Genomic DNA, 21,842 nt, shown 5'->3' on the forward strand with positions numbered 1-21,842 from the left:
GGTAGTCTCTCGGATGCATACCTATCTCTCCAGCAGGTCCTGTTTATATCACAGGCAAGGTTTAAGTATTTAGAATGGGTAATTCTAGTACTGTTTGCTTTGTGGATATGCAGGAGGTCCTTCAGAGTGGGGTTTGACAATGCCCTGTATGCCAGGAATCGATCTCCCCTCAAAAGCCTGTAGGAGACAATACAGGGAGAGGGCCTTGAGGCGGTCAGCATAGGGCATCTGCTTTAGGAATGTGATTCTTTTAATGAGGTATTTTTGCAGCCTTTCCAGCTGTTGCAGAGGTCTTGTGAGGTACATACCAAAGGGGGCATTGTACTCTGTGATAGGTCAGAAAAGGGAGGTCATTGTCCCACTGTACCCATCCCTCATTAGACCCATTATAGAGTACAACACCCTGTTTGGTATGTACCTCACAAGATATCTGCAACAGCTGGGAAGGCCGCAAAAATACCTCACTAAATGAATCACAGGCCTAAAGCAGATGCCCTATGCTGACCGTCTAAAAAACTCCAGCTATACTGTGTGGCATATCGTATACTCAGAGGCAATCTCTGCTTAACATACAAGACCATGTCAAACCGTGAACTGTTGGACATACTCCACTTAAAGAAATCCCAATCCCTCAGAGCCCACATGCTCCAGGGATCTAAACCTTGTCATCACAATGAACAAAACATGCTGGAGGGATAGGTTCCTGACCCAGAGACTCCCCATACTCCAGAATAGACTGCCCATACATGTCAAGCAGAGTGCCTCCTTGGCCCTCTTCAAAAGGAACCATGACGATTGGATGGTAGATAGAAAATCCCCCCCCCCCCCCGGGACCATGTCAGTCGCCCTGCTAGACAAGGATCCAGGGAAGTAAATATTCTGGGAAGAAATATCCAGGGAATTGTTATGGCTAGGCTTGTATAGGCCCTAGGGCCGATAGCCTAGTACCAACCTATGAACCTAATGAATGCTGAATACAGTGGAACAATGACTTCCTTGGACTTAGATGCCAGACCTCTGTTTACATGTTGCTCAACATAGAATGATTTCTTCACCACTGTAGATGCGTGATGATCAAGTGCTAGATTAGAATCTATGTGCATCCCTAAGTCCCTAACTATTGTGTCAATTCTAAGGGGTGTGTTGTCAATGTGACAGTTGCCAGGGATAGTTGATTTCTCAAAGGGGTCTATATTAGAACATCGAAGTTTCAAAACTTCAAATGTTCTAATATCGAACCCTATTCAGCAAAAGCTGGAAACATTGAACATACAGAACAGCAAATTTTTTCCTAGGGAAATATTTCGCTGTTCCAAAACACATACACACAACACAAGCACACCAAACAAACAGCAATCCATACACATACACCTAAAATCTTACATCTAATCCTACACTAAACTATACACACACCACTAACTATCCACTTACCTTAACCCAAACCTTAACCCTAAGGTCTGTCATTATCGCACACTCACCTCACCTGCGCCCTAATCCTAACTCACCTACCCCGCCCTAGCCCTCATGTCCACACAATTGCATACATACCTAACCCGCACCCTAACCCTGACTACCCTAACCCACACTCAATCACACAATTACATGAACCCAACCCGTAACTTTCCACCACAGCGCTGAAAATACCGAAGCAACAAAAACGGACAACTGAATTCTTTCCCTAGGAAAAAAATACATTTTCTGTTGATTCGATATTTTCAGTTTTCACTGAAAAGGGTTCGATATTAGAACATTCAAAGTTTTGAAACTTCGATCTTTTAAAAGACCCTTCTCAAAGGATATTATTATACATTTCTTGGCATTTAATTTTAATTATAGTCCATGACTCTGACACCAGTTGTTTGTCTGTGTCAGCCCCTCCTGGAGAACATTTGTGTCAGTGTGATTCAATGACAGCTGCTAATTTGCAATCATCTGCAAATTTAGTCAGCCAGAGACCACTGCTCTTGGCCTTGACATCTGAGAAGTAAATTCCAAAAATGAGCGATCCAAGGACAGATCCCTGAGGGATTCCACTTGTGACTTGCCTCGTTGTAGAGGTGGACTCCCCAATTCTAACTTCCTGGGTCCTATCTGTGTGCCAGTTGGCTATCCACTGGGTGACATACAGGTTTGTACCTAACTCTTGAGTTTGTCAACAATGCCCGATTGGGGTATTGTGTTATATGCCTTGGCCATGTCAAGGTAGGCAGTGTGAACTATTTTGCCCTCATCCATTGCTTTGGTGACCTTCTCAAAGAAGTCTGCCAGGTTGAGTAGGCATGATCTGCCCTTGACAAAACCAAACCGGGTTGGGTCCAGTGTCTGGAGATTTACTATATCTCTATTGATCATCTCCATGATAATTCTTTCCATGGCTTTACATACAAGACTAGTGAGACTTATGGGTCTTTAGTTTCCAGGGTCTGTAGATGGCCCACCTTTGTGCAGTTCCTTTCGCACTTTAAATATAATGGGTTTAGGATGCTTATGAAAGCTTGGTTAAAGAAACTACAGCTTCTTCAAGATTGAAGTGTTTCAGTGGATTTCAATTACCTTGTACAAGTAGTGGTTAAATAAAAGTTTGTAGAAGATTATGGCAGTTGTAATTCTCTCTGACAACCTAACAAGAAAATAGGTAGGGATTTTCATTTTTTTTGTCTGTCTTTTTCTGACATTACTTTAATCCAGACAGCTATCTCCAGTGCTCAACATCCATCACTGAGTCTGCTGGCTACTCCATTTGATCCCCCCTGACTGATAATAATTTTAGACCATGGCAAATGAGGGGTCTAAGAACATCCTAAGTGGTTGTGCTGTCAGATGTCCAGCCGGGGAGGGGTGTTTGTGTTTTAGCTTAGTCTCTACTGTGGTGTATGCACTAGCAACCTCTGTGGGCTCATGCATTGGGCAGACTGCAGTGATCCACTCCCACCTTCTGCAAGAAGTTAATACCAACATGCTACCCCATCCCGTGGCTGTAGCACATCATGACTGTCTTCCTGGCCACCACTACAAAGTTCCAATTGCTTTGTGTGCCCATGCACACCCCCCCCCCCCCCGGAGTGTCAGTTGTCCAAGCCACTAATTGAACACAAGCTGACTGTGCTGTAGTTAGGGTTTTTTCCTTTCTCTGCCACTGAAGCAGCTATAGATTTTTAGGGTGTAATGAAAAGATCAAAGCTTTATTTTTTTGGGGGGTGGAGGTGGTGGTGGTATTTTTGGCTTACCACAGCTGACCATCAACTGTTGCCAGAGACCTCTGCTTGTTTTCTGGTTGTGCAGAACTTGTCTAGCCTCTTCTGGACTATCTGAACCTAAGTACAAGGATGGTGAGAAGATTGAGGCACTCTGGATGGTGTCAAACTGCTGCTGAGGACTGATTTTTCTGCTCCTAGGTTCCTGGCTCCTGCACATACCCTTAGCATCCTAAGGAAGGATGTGCAGGGAACATTGCTGGTGCATCATCCTGCCTATGCAGCAACTTATCCACAATCTTTATTCCCTATGGACAGCAACCGCTGAGTACTTATTGCCTTCAGGGATCAGCACAAGCTGCGAGCATCCCCTTTCCAGGATGAGAATGCCTATCCTCCCTGTCTGCAGTGTCAAACACCTTAGCTGCTAAATGAAGTCAGGTTTCCTGGGTCATAGCTAGGATCCTAGCAGTCTACTCTTCCAGCACAGGCAAACTCACATTTTTTAATAGTTGTCCCAGATAGCTAATCTACTTTCACATATTTGGCATCTAATATATTTTCTATAGGCATTTGAAGTGTCAGTAAATCTTTAAAAAGACAATCTAAGTTTTCTCTGGCATTTAAAGTAGTCCAGAATTTTACCTTGCTTTGCATTTGCTGTATGAGATTTAAGTCTTCCATTCAGACCTGTAGCTTTATCTTATCAGTCTGGATCTTAAAAGGCATATAGGCTGCTGTTCCTCCTAAGTATAGGCAGGGAGTTGAAATGTGTTTCATGTTGATAATGTTTGCAGCAGTCTCAGTAGCTCTTTAGCTACTATTTCTACCATGATGGTAATGCCAGGCTGGTCATTTAGATTTATTTTATTTTATTTACTTATTTGAGCAAGTAGATGGACTAGACCATAGGGGAACATTTGTCAGCTATGACTTAGATACAGATAATAATCTAAAAGAGCACATTGCTGTGAAACATAAGGTCAGGGAGAATGAGTGACATTAAGTATCAAACCGTGAATCAACTCGGTAAAGCAGTTGTATTTAGAAACTTGCAAAAAAATAGATATAAATTAAGAAGCTAGTGGTAAAAACACAGTGCGTCCGTATTTATAACAATTCAGAAGTTGAAATGTTCTAAGTTTAACTCAGATATATGCATTATATAAAACTTCATATTTCTATATTTTATTAAACATATCTTGTTGTAGTAGCTAGGGGTGGATGATGTTTGAAAGATTTTAAGAAATAATTCAGGGTTAAATTTCAACTTAAGTTTCCCAGAGGTAAGCACTTCTCTGCTTTGGAACTAGGTGGTCGTACTGTGATGTCGTCTTCTGTATACCAGAAAACTAGGTATTTAACTGAAGTCACCCATCAGGGTTAGTGAATTCCAGGCTTTGTTTATGGATTAAAACTGTTTTATTTTTGCAAGAACTAGTTAGCTCTCAGGAGTAGCCTATCATCAAGCTCAGTGTTTTCTGAGTTGAACCTTATCCATCCTTCTCACCACCACTATTTTTGTGACTTTTTAAGCAGCCATTTCTTAGTAAATTTAATGAAGAATTTCACAATACCTGTTGTCAGTAATTCCCTTCTTGGTTCTTTCCTTCCTATGAGACTAGGAGTTAAGGAAACTAAATTCCCTAGAAATGTTTGTTGTATCAACTTTTGTTACTGAAAGACTACAACATTTATTTTGTTTTCTGAGAGGAGGGATCATTTTATGCTCCTGACTAGCAGTCCTTTTTAAAGTATTTTTCAGTAGAGTGCTATTTGTAGTTCATAGGTTCATAGGCTGGTACTAGGCTATCGGCCCTAGGGCCTATACAAGCCTAGCCATAACAATTCCCTGGCTATTTCTTCCCAGAATATTTACTTCCCTGGACCCCTGTCTAGCAGGGCGACTGATGTGATGCCCGGGGTGAATTTCCTATCTCCCATCCAATCATCTAGGTCCCTTTTGAAGAGGGCCAGAGAGGTGCACAGCTTGACATGTATAGGCAGTCTATTCCAGAGTATGGGGAGTCTCTGGGTCAGGAACCTATCCCTCCAGCATGTTTTGTTCATTGTGAGGACCAGGTTTAGATCCCTGGAGCATGTAGTTCTGAGGGATTGGGATTTCTTTAAGTGTAGCATGTCCAACAGCACTGGGTTTGACATGACCTTGTATGTTAAGCAGAGATCGCTTCTGAGTAGGCGATATGTGACAGTATAGCTGGAGTTTTTTTAGATGGTCAGCATAGGGCATCTGCTTTAGGTCTGTGATTCTTTTAGCAAGATATTTCTGTGGCCTTTCCAGTTGTTGCAGATGTCGTGTGAGGTACATACGGGGCATTGTACTCTATAATGGGTCTAATGAAGGATGAGTACAGTGGGACAATGACCTCCTGTTTTCTGGATGAAAAGCCCTTAGTGATGAGGTGTGCCACATAGAAGGATTTGCTGACTGATGTGACTATGTGGTTATCAAAATTGAGACCACTGTGCACCTGTGTCCCTAAGTCCCTTATCAAACTTTCGGTGTTTAGTGTACTGCCACTTATGTGGCAATTCATGGGTACATGGTTTTTCCCAAAGAGGATAACTATACATTTCTTGGCATTGAGCTTGAACCCATGGCTCTGGCACCAAGCATCTGTTTCTGTAAGGCCCTTTTGTAGAGTATCCACATCATTTGGGGATTCAATAATGGCTCCCTGTTTGTAGTCATCTGCAAACTTTGTTAGCCAGAGTCCCTTAGTGCTGGCCTGTACTTCAGAGAAGTAGATGCCAAACAAGAGTGGTCCCAGAACTGAACCCTGAGGTACACCGCATGTCACTTGTCTGGAGCTAGATTTTGAGTTGGCTACTTTTACAGTGTGGGTTCTTTCAATAAGCCATTTGACAACTCATCAAGTGATGTAGGGATTAATGCCCAGCTTAGTAAGTTTATATATGAGTCCGGAGTGGGGGATGCTGTCGAAGGCCTTGGCAAGGTCCAGATAGGCTGTGTGGACTGTCTTACCCTCGTCCATGGCTCTGGAGACTGATTTGAAGAAGTCAGTCAGGTTGAGGAGACAAGATCGGCCCTTTACGAAACCAAACTGGGTGGGGTCCAGTGTTTGAAGGTTGCCAATGTCTTTGTTTATAAGTTCCATCATAATGCATTCCATGGCTTTGCAGATCAGGCTCGTCAGACTGATGGGACGATAGTTCCCAGGATCCAAGGTGGATCCCCCCTTGTGGAGTGGGATAACTGTAGCTGTGCGCCACTCATTGGACACAAATCCTGAGGTGAGGCTATGATTACACATGACACTTAGGTGAGGTGCCAGTTCATTTTGTAGTTCATGTAGTACACAGCCCGAGATGTCATCTGGTCCCATGGATGCTGTATTCTTAGCTTTCGAGAGTGCATTTTTTACCTTTGTGGTTGTGAGTACCGGACTTTGGCAATCTTTTGGTATTGAGATGGGCCCTTTAGGGGGTGAGAGGGGGGGGGGTGAAGCTGGCACTGAATCAATCTGCCAGGATATTGGCAATATCCTTGGGATCAGTATATTTAATGCCATTCTGTTGTAGCTTAGAGCAGATCTGAGCATTGCCATTTAAATTCTTGACATAAATATAGAATGCCTTGTGGTTGTCATTGGAAACTTTGGCGATTTTATTTTTGTAACTAGCTTTGGAGGATTTTATGAGGGATCTTAGCTTGTTACTGAGGCTGGCAAGGGAGTTTTTTTGCATCCTGGGATTTTCCTCTTTTCTGTAACAGTTTCTTCCTTCTGTTGTATAGTTTGTTTATGGCAGGGGACCACCAGATTGGTTTCCTTTTCTGGAGGAGACTGTCTTGGTTCTGTTTGGAATGGCATGATTCATGCACAAGTGGATGTGCTCGTACAGTGCCTTAGTGTAGGATTCAGTGGTCAAAATTCCAGTTCCCATCTGCATGGTGTCATGAATTTTGTCACTTCTGACTTGAGTAGCATGAAGCTAGCTTTGGAGAAGTTTTTTATAGAAATTTGCCTACTGGGGGGTGGGGGTGGGATGTGGACGTCAAGGGTGATTAGCTTATGGTCAGACCTGACCAACGAGGGGGTGACCACTGGTGTGGAGCATCAATCTCCTATGTTGGCAATGACCAGGTCTAAGATAGTTTAGCCCCTGGTGGGAGTATGGATTATCTGGTCCAGGGCGTTGGAATTTATGAATTCCAGGAACCATTGGGCAAAGGTGTTGGTAGCCGAGTAGTTTTCCCAATTAATGGCTGGGTAGTTGAAATCACCCAGTATTAGGGTGTTTGGTTGTATCTTAATATTATCTAGTATGTTTAGAAAGGTGTAGTGAGAATCTTGGGGCATGGTGGAGGATCTGTAGCAAGCTACAATTTGGATTGCAGTCTTACCTAGTGTTAGTTGCACCTGTAGAATTTCAGATGCATTGTGTTGGGCAACTAGCCTGGAGGTGAGAATATCCTTGGCAAGTATGGACACTCTTCCGCTTTAGTGCTTCGGTCCTGGTTTGGTGGCCTAAAAGTGTGGTAAGAGTTGTAGCCTGGTATTGCAGGAGTGCTCTCTGGAGCCATGAGCCAGGTCTCAGTTACTGCACAGATATCGATGTTCTCCATTTTTAGGAGTTCCTCAAGAGAGTGCATTTCGAGGTTTAGACTTCTAGCATTGAGTAGCATTACCTTCAGATTTTGCATGCTTATATGTGTTACGGTGGTGGTTTTGTCCTTTGAGTCTTGCCTAAAAAAGGCACTATAGGGGTGGCAAGACCCTTAGCCAGTAACTTGAATCCCAGGGGCGACAGGTGCATACCATCTCTGGAAAAGCATCGTGGTTTGTCAATCATGTCTTCCCAGGCAGACAGATATTGGATCCCCTTTGAATGACACCAGAAACTTAGCCAATTGTTGAAGTCAATCATTTTGTCCATATACTGTGGTATCATTCTGGGCGAAGGCAAGATACTGCTCAGGAGTAGGGTCATACCTACCTGGGCTACATGATCCAAGAGCTCTTCCATGTCTCTTTTCATGTAGTCCAGGGAGGTACGTCTCAAGTCATTCACTCCAACTTTCACATGTCATGTAAAGCATTATTTCTTTCATACATGCATGCCTGGTAACTACCAGATTCCACTGAAATCCATGTATTGCTTAAATTACTTCTTGAAGACTGCAGCTGAGTTTTCTTTTTTTTTTTCTTATATAGATATATATATATATATATATATATATATATATATATATATATATATGGGTCTACTGTATATATTCGAAAACTCACTTCTTCGAATGTAAACAGTAGACCCGCGGTTATGAGAAAGTGCACTTCAGCGAAAGTCCACTTCTGCGAACATCGGTTCAATGAACCGATAAAGAACACAGTAATATTGTTTTTGCAGGGGGGCAAGCCCCCCTGCACACCTAAATATACCAACTCTGAGTTCGCACTACAATGGGGAAACACATAAATGCCCTTTCCACACTATAGTGTGCTTCGGCACCTGTGTTCCTCAACGGTTCGTTGAACCGTTCTTCACGAAAGTGTACTTTCGCGTAACCGAGAATTCACTGTTCGTTTTCGAACAAGTGGATTTTTGGTCTTCAGTAGACCCATTTATATATATATATATATATATATATATATATATATATATATATATATATACTTTTTTTTTTATTATTGAAATTTTATAGTTATTTTGTTTTCATCTTAACAGATAACAGTGACAACATTTATAAATCTGTAAATGAAAACATAACCTAATTTCTGCAGTTCTTTGTAGTCATTTTCCTAGTATTGTTAAACTCCAGAAAAGTGAGAATTGGGACTTGGATACATATCCGAGAATTGCGGTTTATTTTTCTAATTTGTAGTATAAACATTATCAGGATGTGACTCGTATTGATGTGTAGTAGTTTATCATGACACAAAGCTTTGTAGTAAGACTACCTAGGCTAAGACTGACAGTATATTTTTGCTTTAAGTAATGTTTCTAGGATTTGATTTGTTTGAAAACTCTGTTAAAGAAGAAAGCATATTTCAGTTTCCTTATGAATCAATAGTTTGTCTGTTGGTGCATTTTTGTTCAATTATTTGTTTATTAACTTTGTGTTATGACCAGTGTAAATATATGATGGCTATACTTCATTTTAAAACAGACTGTTTGTTCTTAAATGGCAGTAGTCTTTCGAATTAGAGAACATTTAGTGGACTGTGTATTGTATTATGTAGTAAACCTTTCATAACTTTCCTAAAGAAAATAATGCAGAATATACATTGGAAGACATTTGTTTTAGTATGTGTTGCACATCCAGATTTTTGTGTTATCTTATTGCCTCTGTCCTCTTGTTAGTTTTATCACGTCCACCCTATTTGGCCAAATCATAACTAGAGAGGACAGGAAGAAAATCAGTGCAGGGGATCAAGCCTTCATCCGATGGAGCTGGGAGTTTTCTTCTAACATCTTTTCCCTCCCCACAGAGTTTGCCAGGTGCATAGCTGCAGACAGGCTTGCAGTGCTTTCTCACTGATATGTATATTCTTCTATAAGTACACTGATCCCCTAATGTAACACAATAAGGGCACTGCTTAGCAGACCAGCCAGTTGTCCCGTGTCTGGCATATGGATCCAAACAAAAGAAAATTCAACAAGTGTATCACCTACACTTCTATAACTAGATAGTATTGCAGCAGGACTGAGTTACCTCAATCCATGGCCTGAACCTGCCCCTGCATCTCCAGGCTAGCTTCTCCACTGCCCAGATGTAGTAATCAAGCCTGAGCTGCTGGGGCTTATAGTCAGTATTTTATCCCTATATGCCACAGAGCTGGCCTTTTTTAACATTTATATATATATATATATATATATATTTATATATATATATATATATATATATATATATATATATATATATATATATATATATTTTATAGATACATTGTATCATAGTAGATTTAATGTATATGAATATCTCCTGTTTCTTTAATCTGAAATCACTTTCAAGTTACAGTTAAAGAAACTTGTGTAATATGGGAATAATTTTCTTCTCAGGTTGACAGAAGATTGTAGTTGTATGATTACATTAATAAGGAATTTCATTAACATACCCACATTTTAAAGTAATGAAGTTCTACTCTTGTAATACTTTTTGAATTTCTTTTGTTTGGATCCAGACACTTAAGATGGAGTTAATGTGACTAATAGCTCAGCTGATGAAAGACTTTAGAATGGCTCTAAATACCTTAGAGTATAGACAAGGAGAACTGAAAATTAAATTCTGTGATGGAGTGCAAAAGGTGAGGGGATGAAATGGAAAAGGTGAAGCAGGAATTAGAGGGTTTATTGGATAAGAAATACGAGTTTGTGTCACTCAGTAAAAGTTAAGTATTTTTATATTCCCCTAGATAAGCAAAATACCTTGACAGAGGGTTGTTACAAGAATTAAAGAAGTTTAGTAGGATCCTGAGAGGATAGTGAAACATCATAGAAAACAGTATATGCAGTTATACAATGTACAAACAAAATAGGGGGAGCAGAAAATAAAGGAATTTTTACAACCCTTGAGACTGCTAAAACTTAATCCAAAGGGGGCTAAAATAGTAATAGAATTTCTCATTCTAGAAGAAGTTTAAAATATTTTTTTGAGAATCATTTGGGAGATAAGACACAAGAAGGTAAGGATCTAAGAATGCCATCATCATGTAGGGCAATATCAGTGTTAAAACCATGACTGTAAATTGTCTATGACTGTTTTGGCAAGAAGGAAGGCTAGTGAAATACCAAAACTGACAGATCTTGAACAGTGTGGCTTTGTTAGTTGCATTCAAATGATTGATGGTGTTTTAAAAGATTACCATATTGATGACAAGTGTGCATAAGACACAGAAGCTATCGGTTGTAACAACTCTCGATGCTCAGAAGGTACTTGATGGGGGGAATGATTTATTTTTATGCAAGTAATATTGCAGTTTGTTTTTTTATTTGAATTCATGGAGATGCCAAAAGTTATTTATTCAGAATCAAAGGCCTTGCAAAAATATGTAATGGTATGTTGGTGAACATGACAGTATGTTGAGGAACCTCCTAGTAAAGTTGTCTTTTGTCACCGGTACTGTTTGCATTGATTTTAGAGCCATTTGCTATGTTGAATAATGCATCTGATTTGAAAGGCTGTAAAATAAATGGCAGAGTTTGAAATGGTACTGTTTGAGGCTGACTTAGTGGTTCATTTAACTGATCAGTCAAGATCAGTCAAGGGTATCAGTAGTTTATTTCAAATGTTAGATTCATTTGGAATTATCATTGATTATAAGGTGAACAAAACAAGATGAAAACAATGTGAGTGGACTATTCCTTTTTGGTGAGGTTACAGATAGGGTATGATTATTTATGGAAAGATGAATGTGTTAAGTATTTGAAAATTTGATTGGGGAGTTCCTTAGTAAAATCGCCTAGCAGTATGTATGAAAACTTAACAGCTGATTAAAGGAGGATTTTTAGAGATGGAAACTTATAGTTTTAGAGATTGAGCAGAAGATACAAATAATGTAATAATGAAGGTAAATCAAGAAATGTATGTATTTCAGATATTTCCAGTAATGGTACTAAAAAAGTCTTGAAGGTCTGTAAGGAATTTGATTCACAATCTTATTTGGAAAGGAAGCAAATCCAGAGTATTGTGAGATAAATTACTCCTGTCAAAAGAATGGTGTGGATTAAATGTACCTGATATAGAGCAACATGGTACATTTTAAAGTAATATATTAGTTATCAGTTTGAAATTCTGATGTTAAATGGAAAATATTAGTGAAGCTGCAGATGCAGGAGGACGGTAGATGTAATACTTATTCTTTTTGAGTTTTATATAATCAAAAACAGCAACAAGACCTCCCTCCATGGAATAAATGGATGGAGCCCTGGCTTTTACTCACATGACTTGCATTAAAGTAGTAGTTCAGGTGCTGGAAGAGCCAGATTGGGGGTAGGAAGGAGCAGCTAATACCAACTTAGCTATCCAGGGAGGAAGATTTCAGGTTTTTGCTCATAAATGGAAACTTCCTAGTGGAGACCAGTAGGTATTATCTCATCATGAAGTTTGGCAGTGGTGAGGGGCTAGGTTTAAGTGTGTCACCACATACCATGCTGCACATGTTGTCACACATGTACCCCATCTTACTTAGAATTTCTTTATCCTGCACATCTAAACTCTCCACACCTCGCTACTTGTATATTGACCAGCTCCTGGCTCTCACCTTTAATTATTATGCCAATATTACTAGGAAGGAGCCACAAAGTACTTCTTTTCTGAATGGGGGAGTCCATGTGTCTTAAGGGACATGTCAGGATTTCATCAGTCTGCAGTAGATGGAGCAAATAGGGTTCGAGGGTAGAGGCAGAAGGTCAGCAGCAAAGGGGTTTCTGGGGGTCATAAAAAGAGAACAGGGTAATCTTATGTTATGAGATAGGCCATGAACTTCTTGCATGATCTACTTAGCAAGAAAAAAGTTACCCTTTGGTGAATTATTTGTTACATTTAGGTGAAATTAGGTTGGAATTACCAGAAGACAAAGACTTGAAATATTGAAGAGATAAGGTAAGCAGTGTACTTTTTGGGAGCAATTGAAATGGAATGATGGTTAGTACACTTTGATGCAGGAAAACAGAAATATGGTTTACGATGATTTACTAATGGAATGAAAAGAGATGATTTAGTGTAGTTCAACACGTAGGGTTATTAGATTTGTTCAAAATGGGAACTACAGTAAACTGAATCATTACTGTTGGAAGCTAAAGGAAATACCCTATTCATAAGGAGGACAATAAAGTTAGTATATATGATGTCAAGGAAGTTGAGTGCAGAAGAAGTAGATATGCTTGGGAAAGAGTGTAGTTAACTGTTAGTAGAAATTCATACAACCAAATGGAGAGTGCTTTTTTTTTTTTTTTGCTAATTTGGCAGCTGTGGTTGTTTGCATCCCCTTGTAATCACTGGAACCCTTAACAAATGGTCCTGCATGTCATTGTTTTAATGTTTAAGTGATATGGTTTAGTTGTTTTTCTGGTCAGTTTGTTGAATTGTGATTCTACGTAACACAAACACACGCACACGCATACATACATACATGTGTGTGTGCTTTATACCTTCTTTCTTGTAAGACATCTACTGGTTGATAGCAAAACTGAGGAGAAATAGTATAGCAGACAATAAATCACAGTACTGACTGATCTGATTAAACATGCTTGCTATTTTTAGCTTTTTGCTGGTTTTATTCAGTTGTCTTCTAGTTTTCATGGGGGAAACTACTCTCACAGAGGGGAACTGCAAAAGAAACCAGCAGCCATCATTGCCCATTCTAGTGTTTCTGGAACCTGGATTCACTCCTGTGCTCTTCAGCACTTCGGGTAACAAGCACCCTTCAACACTCATTTCCATAGCAGGTAAGAGTTTTACGGGATTGGGTTCCTAACCCGAGGCCCAACCCTCCTCAGAGGATGCACCACTCACTCGCACACACAGACTAACACCTAGGGCCAATTTAAAGTGTCCAGTCCACCTACTGTATGTCTTTGGAATGTGGGAGGAACCGGAGCACCGGGAGCAAGCCCTCAAAAATGCAGGGAGGACATGCAGACTCCACACAGAAGGCACTTCAGCCAAGAATCGAACTTGAGAACCTCTTGCTGTAAGGCAGCAATGCTAACCGCTACACCACTGCTTATTTGTTTATTTTGTAAAAAAAACATATCAGAGTGCTGAATTCATGCTTATGGTCATTTTGCAACAGAAATATTTGTAAGTGCTCCCTTTCTTTGTGTTTTTTTTTTCAGTATAAGTATCAGATCAATATTGATGGAACAGTAGCAGCATACAGATTACCATACCTCCTTGCAGGAGACAGCGTTGTCTTAAAACAGGATTCTATCTACTATGAGCATTTCTACAATGATTTGAAACCATGGCAGCACTACATTCCAATCAAGAGCAACTTAAGTGATCTGCTAGATAAAATTCAGTGGGCAAAAGACCACGATGAAGAGGTAATCTTTTTCAATGGTTTGTCTGAGTCATTGGACAGTACAAGACAGTTACAGATTATAGACTGTAGTAAACATTTTGGTTTGATTTTGTTACTTCAAAGGAAACTCCACAGAAGTATAGCAAGTTGCAAGGTCAAAAAGCAAAAACAAGAACCAGCTAGCACTTTTCATTGGCAATTAAAACACTTTTGTATAATCTTCACATAAATTAAATATTCCATTCAAAGCATACCGGTTTTGACCGAAAGGCCTTCTTCAGTGATCAAACATTTAAACAAACTTGTAGATATGACATCGCAATAAATAAATAACCAAAAAACCTAACCCCTCCTCGATTTAACACCACCACCAATAAGAAGATGTTATTCAGTCCAGGAGTAAACAAGGCACCCATACAAACTATCCAAGTACATTCTTTGTTTAATTTATCATGCCATCCTAACTTATTAAAACCTTTGCAACATGTCCTAGCTGTAGCAGTGAATCTAAATGAAGCAGCAGAATGTTTAAGAATGTGCTTATGTAAGGCATTGGTTGAACAATTTCTAATGTCACTAAGATGTTCAAAATACAAGCTTTAAATTGCCTAGATGTTTGTCCCACATAAAAAGCAGAACAGCTACATTCAACTAGATATATCACACATTCTGAATCACAAGAATTGAAACATCTAATTTCAAAAATACAGGCTGAATTGGAAGAAGAAAATTGACTGTTTTTTATAACTACATTACAAGCAGAGCAGTGTCCACAAGGATGTCCACAAGGATAACGACCTACCAAATGTTTACCTTCAATAGTTTGTTGTACAGCCCCAGTGGCCTAATGGATAAGGCATTGGCCTCCTAAGCCAGGGATTGTGGGTTTGAATCCCATCTGAGTTGATAAGATATTGATACAAATGAGATTTAAAGCTGCTTCTGTGGCTCAAAGGAGTAAGTTAGTTAAGTAATTGCCTATGTTTTTCCTGCGTCTGAAAGCAAAAGGACAATGTGATGGTAGTAGTTATGCTAACCTAATATCAGATAAAAGAATACCCCAACAAGGGCAATGTGACAGTAGCAATTCTGCTAACCTAATATCATATAAAATAATACTCCAATGTTTATCAGTTAAACCACAAAAAGCTGAAGAAGTGCTTCCAAAATTAGTAACCAGGCGTAATGGACCATGAGCTCTATGATTTTTACCATATTTTAACAACTCCAATCTTACTACAGATCTAGTATGGTTATATGCTTTCTGGATGTCAGCAGATTTATATCCTCTAGCATGAAATCTTTGAAACAAATCTAGCTCATATTTTTTACATTCTGTTTCAGAAGAACAAATTATCTTAACCCTCAAGAGCTGTGATTTAGGAATGTTCTTGATTATATGGGAGGATGGCAACTGGTTGCATCCAAAAAAGAGTTAAAATGAAGTTCCTTCCTGAAAAGTGAAGCTGAAAGTGTACCATCATCATTCTTAGTCACCATAACATGAAAAAAAGAAATATTTTTCAAATCAAAATTGACTAAATTCCAAACCATATTTATTGTCATTTAGGTACTGCACAAATTCCCGTAAATAAGTTACATCAGATTTCCAAACCAACCAGTAATCATCAGGATATCTACGCCATACGTCAGTGTCCTCCTGAATACTATTATGACTAACATCATAATTGAGTTGTTCTTCCAAAAAAGCCATAAATAAGTCTGCATAGATGGGAGCAAAAGATGGCCCTATTGCTGTACCTTTCCACTGTAAAAAAACATTTTTAGTTAGTACATGTTCATAATAGAAGACATTTTAGTTAGTACATGTTCAGTTAGACGTATCGAAAAAAGTATTAAATGCTGGCTATACAAAGATATCCTGTCCAACCAATATTCTACCAATAACCCAGCCCAATGCGGAATATAGATATATAATGCTTTAACATCAAGTGTACATATGTACCAATGACTACCTAATTGTGCATCCTGCAAAATATTCAAAAACTGAGTGGTATCCTGAATGTAGGACTAAACAACATCTAGCAAAGGCTTCAGATACTGTGTCAAAAAAGCTGATAAAGGTTCCATTAAAGAACCTCAGCCAGAAACTATTGGCCTACCTGGAGTGCAAATTGAATCCTTGTGTATCTTGGGTAACATACAAAAACACTGAGGGATCCTGTGCCATAAGATGGTGTACTACATTCTTAGAAATAAATCTTTCCTCCAAAGCCAAAAGTAGAAAAGTATCTCTTTCTTTTAAATTTTAAAGTGGGATCCAAAATCATTTTCTGATAGAAAAGGTTATTCAGTAATTGTTTATGGGCTTCCTGCAAATACAGGCCCAGTCCCACACACCAGCAGCCTCACCCTTATCAGCATTATTAACTATGGCATTATTATTATTATTCAAAATCTGTAAAGATTTTTATGTTAAAAAAAAGTTCTTTTGTTGTCTAACAACATATGAAAAATTAAAATGTAAATCTTTGCGTACACTCTGCTGAAATTCTGCAACATGTTTATTCATAGTAGAAGTAAAGCTCGAGCCTCGAACTTCTTAAATTTAAATTCATTGCTACTATGTGTAGCTTTATTTTCAGAAAACAATTGCTGGCTTAATCTTCTACACAAAAGAAATGACATCCTTTACAAAAATCTTATCAGACACAGAATAAGATGGCATAAAATTAAGCCCTTTATTCAACAAATCTAGTTCTGCCAAAGCTAAAGTGGCAGAAGAGAGATTATCTACAATAAGACATACACCTAATTTGGAGCCATCAGACATAACAGGGCATCTAACATGGATGCCCCTTTTAGAATGTTTGTGTCTAGTCGTTCTTCTTGATGTAAATAGTTAGAAGAATTTTTATTTTTGGCCAAAGGGGATTCAGTGACTAATTCCCCATCTGTATCAGTGGCAGAGGAGGATTCCTCAGCCAATGTCTTTGAAGCATTCCTTGTTTTCTTTAAAATGGACCTAGTTCTCTTTTTGTTTTATCTGTTCAATCATGAACACATTCCATCCCTCCCTGTTGAAATGTCACAAACTTCTGATAAGAAAACAGTCTTCCATTCATGTAATCTCTGGTATACCTCTGAAACGTCTTTAACTTACATTCCTGTAATTCTCGTTCAAGGGTAGCCAACCCGGACACTAATAGTCCAAACTGCTTTTTATAACTTTCATGCAAGTAAAAAGATTTAACTGTTTCATAAAAGCCAGTAACTTCTAACATAAGATCTGAAGTAGTTTACTTAACTTGGTCTTCAAACTGTGGGATACGGCCCATATCGGATCCGAGCTGACAACTCTACTAGCATCTGCTCCGAGCACCAAGCTCCTCCTCTTACCCATAACACACCTCCACTACCTTCCAACCCCCCCTTATCTCCTGTGCCGCGAATAGCTTATGCATCATGATCTCTAGAGCTCCATATTTTGAAGTGGGTAAAGACTTCAAAAATTTCTCTTTTTTCTTAAAAATCTTTAGATAGTGATAGAGTAAGTTCCCCTTTCTCCTCCCCTCACTTGGTGCATTGAGTTTGTAGTGTTTAGGTTAGTTAGTCAGAGTAGTTGTGTAGACTTTTTGCCCCCCCCCCCAGTACGTTCTGTGTGTAAGTGTGGTGAGTGAGTGTGCTCAAAAAAGAAAGAATTAACGTTTTTTCTTTAGTTTTTTTTTTCTTCTGATAGTATGGCTGACAAGCCTATTTTCAAGAGATGCACTGAGTGTGGCCATAAGTTATCCCCTGTGGATGGCCACACTCTGTGTGTTATGTGCTTGGGTGTGGCCCTTCTGAGTGTAGACTGCACTATATGTGGCAGGGTCCAACCCTCGTGCAATTAAAAATAGGAAGGCCAAGTTGGCCCTAAAATGCCTTCTTCCCCCTTCTGAGGCTGTTGCCACGTCTTCAGCTTCGGTCACAGTGGCTGCTGTGGCCACCTCTCCTTCCTCTCTTCCCCTGGCTTCTTCTCTCTCCCAGGCTGGGACTCAATCTCCTGTGCAAAAGCCTGTGGAAGTGGAGCAGAGTGGAAAAGGGGCAGAGAGAAGGAGATAGAGTCGATGGCGAGGGAAAAGCGTGAGAGATCTCTGGACCTCTCTTCACCAGTCAAAACATTACAGATCCATGACTCCCCTCAGCTCCGATCTCCGAGGTTCTCCCCGGAGACGGAGGAGACACGCTCAGCTTCTAGGGCCTCGGTGCCCTGACCTGCAAGGTTGGAGTCCGTGGCCTCGTCGAGGTTGATATGGATAAAATGATGAGGAGGTTCATACGTACTCAGATCCAGATGGGAGTCTTGCCAACCCCCTCTCCTTCAGAAGTGGGGAGCTCTCTTCCTTTTTACCAGCCGATATCTCCTTCTCCTTCTCCTACTCGGGTTTGGAGTATTCGTATCCGAGGATGGCTTTAATCAGGGGGTTGGCGCCGACGGTACCTGCTTCCTCGAAGCCAACAGCTGCCTGGAGTATGTTGGATATGACCAGCTCAGATCTGAGCCACTCTCGGAGCCGGAGCTTGGGTGTTGGATCCGAGGGAGTGGAACTTTTTTCATCAGCTCCACCTTTGTCAGGCCAAGTTCTGTCCCTCGGAGCTCCAGCCACTTTGGGTTCAGATTCTCTCATCGGACCTGGGGAGATTGGCCTCTTTATTGGTTTCTGAGAAGGTTCTCCTTTGGCATTCGACGTGGTAGAAAGGGTTCTCTCCACTGGATTGAGTCCTCTGACTGCCGGCCCCTTGGACTCCACCCAGACCCCCTCGGCTCTTTCTACGGTCCCCATCGTTTTACCAGAGGGACAGCCCATGCTCGAGGAGCTCCAGATGGTTCCCCCTGAGGAACAAGTGGCTTGTGAGTTCCCCCCTGACAAAATATTAAGTCTCCCCATAGACAGACCAGCATGGAACAAGGGCTCCCCCGTAGATGCTACGGTGGTAGCAGCAGCCACAAAGAAGGAAATTGCCCAGGAGAGTTCCTCGGTTCATCCTCCTGACCGAAAGTTGCGGATGATGGACCGCCTAGGGAAGTGGGTTTATGTTTCAGCTACCTTTTCGATTAGGGTGCTGAACTACCTGGCACATGTCACCAGACTCCAACGCGACCTGGTAAAGGAGATGGAGGAGGCCCCCTAAGTCCATGTCACAAGAGGATAAGGCTTCGTTCTCCACGAGGATGGCCACTTTGAAAGCAGTCTCCAACACGTCCGTGCGACTCCTTTCAAATGCTACGGCAGGAACGGCTAGGGCGGCTGGGTCCAGAGTGTCCATGAGGCACAACGCCTGACTCAGATTATGTCAATTTCCAGAACCTTTCAAGGCGTCCTTTGCCAATGCCCCTTACGACGGCTCTACTCTCTTTGGTAAGACCGTCAAAGAGACATTAGTCCAGAGTGAGAAGGACGGGAAGACACTGTCTGCCATCGGGATCTGCTTCTCGAACCCTCAAAGGCCTTTTTCCCGGAACCAGAGAGGGCAAAAGAAGATGTGGTTCCGGACGTCACAGTATTCGCGGGACACTCAGGGCTCTTCTTCCCCCTGAGGCAGAGGGGGACAGAATGGACGCCGGACAAGAGGCAGAGGGGGTCCGAGGAATTTTGGGTCTCGAGAACCTTTCTTGGACAGACCCAGGCAGCAACCCTGAGGGGTGGCCCGACTGCTCTACTCTGGAGGCAGTCAGGGTACGATTGTCCTTGCACCTAGCAGTATGTGAGTTCATAACGTCAGACCGCTGGGTGCTTCAGATCATATCCAGAGAATACTCTATCCCCTTTGTGGGTCCCCCCAAATGTGCCAGACACCTCCCGGATGTACCACCCACACAAAGGGAGGCAGCAGCACAGGAAATTTCCAAGCTGCTAGAAAAATGAGCCATCAAAACCGTCCTCACAGATCAGTCCACATCAGGCTCTTTTTGGTGCCAAAGAAAACGGGGGACTTAAGGCCCATTCCGGACCTTTCTACCCTGAACCTGTCAGTTGCCAAAGAGAAGTTTCGGATGGCTACACTACAGTCCATCATGCCGTACCTGCAAGAGAGCAACTATATGTGCTTGTTAGACCTCCAGGGTGCTTACTATCACATAAAGATGCACAGAAGCTCCAGGAGGTTCCTCCGCTTCCAGCTAGGAGTCAGTCGTTGCCAATTTCAAGCCCTACCCTTTCATCTCACCACAGCCCCCAGGGTGTTTACTGAAATAAAGGCGGTGGTAGCGGCTCACCTGAGGCTTCAGGGGATTCAGGTCTATCCGTACCTGGACGATTGGCTCCCCACCGCTCCCACCAGGCGTCTACTCTCCCAAACCAGGGATTATTTCCTGACTCTTGCCCTGCATTTGGGGATCACAATCAATGCATCCAAATCACTCCTAGATCCTGTACAGGTGATAGACTACATTGGTGCCAGGATAGATATTCTTCAGTGCAAAATCTTCCTGACCTTGGAGAGAGTGCAAAACTTGAGGATGCATTTCTCCCTGATCTACCACTCTCATCTCCCAATGGCGGAATCGGTGTTGAGAGCCTTAGGCTCGATGGCGGCGACTATAACCCTTCTTCCGTGTGCCCACTTACACATGAGAATTCTACAGTGGACTCTAGCTGTACAATGGTCCCTGTTGGAACGACCATTGGCATATCCAGTTCAACTCAGTCAAGTCTGGCAGTCTTCCCTCATATGGTGGATGTGTTCTCCGGACATTTTGGAAGGATGACCCTTTGTTCCAGCCCTGGCCCCAGCCACAGTGACCACGGATGCCTCCCAACTCGGGTGGGAGGGGGGCATTGCTCTGGCAGGACAGTCCAAGGCCTGTGGTCCCCTGTAGAGACCAGCTTGCACATAAATGTCCTAGAGATGAGAGCGGTCCTTCTAGCATTGCAGGCAGTTCATGCCTTTCTTCCTCTGGGAACGATCGCAATTCAGTCAGACAACATGGCAGTGGTCTGGTATATCAACAAACAGGGAGGGACCAGATCTTACCCCCTTTGTCACGAGGCCATGAGAGTGTGGGGAATGGGCGATCTCCACCGGTCGCTTTCTCATCGCAACGCACATTCCGGGATGATCCAACATCCTAGCGGACAGTCTAAGTCGGACTATTCTGATGCCTTACAAGTGGTCTCTGAATCTTTCAGTAGCAGAACAGATCTTCCACCAATGGGGTCAACCTAGATGTGATCTCTTTGCTTCTCCTTCCAATGCGAAGTGCAGCGAGCTTTTTGTTCTGACCCCCCTGCTGGGGGAGTCCTCCAGAGATGCTCTAGTTCATGCTTGGCCTTCCAGTCTTCTGTATGCTTACCCGCCAGTACCTCTTATTCCCAGGTTTCTACAGAAATCTTGTCGACTGGGGAGCAAAGTGATCCTCATTGCTTCATTTTGGCCTCGCCGGGTATGGCTTCCCTTCTTTTGGTCTCACCTTCTGGCTCCGCCTTGGATCCTGGATCCCATTCAGGATCTAACTGTATACCCTTCGGGGGTGCCTCATCATCCAAATCTGGACAGTTTGAAGCTCACAGCTTGGCTGCTCCATTTCCCATGATTGCTATGAATCCTGTACTGTCCTCCTCATTTAGATCTATTTTTTGGTGGCTGCTCATAAGTCTTCGACCAGGAAGGTTTATCGTAACAAGTGGAAACGTTT

The 21,842-nt window shown here is 41.6% G+C and overlaps 1 protein-coding gene across 1 annotated transcript in view; it reads left to right on the forward strand.

The window, feature by feature from the left end:
* The window catches only part of POGLUT2 (protein O-glucosyltransferase 2), a 765,363-nt gene that overhangs the window by 634,979 nt on the left and 108,542 nt on the right, over positions 1-21,842 (forward strand). Inside the window, exon 7 of the mRNA XM_044071952.1 lies at positions 14,016-14,225. Coding sequence (XP_043927887.1) covers positions 14,016-14,225 — 210 coding nt within the window. The remainder of the gene's footprint in view (positions 1-14,015; positions 14,226-21,842) is intronic.

This window comes from Protopterus annectens, chromosome 5.part0, assembly GCF_019279795.1.
Source record: "Protopterus annectens isolate FY-2018-M chromosome 5.part0, PAN1.0, whole genome shotgun sequence".
Lineage (NCBI taxonomy): Eukaryota > Metazoa > Chordata > Ceratodontiformes > Protopteridae > Protopterus > Protopterus annectens.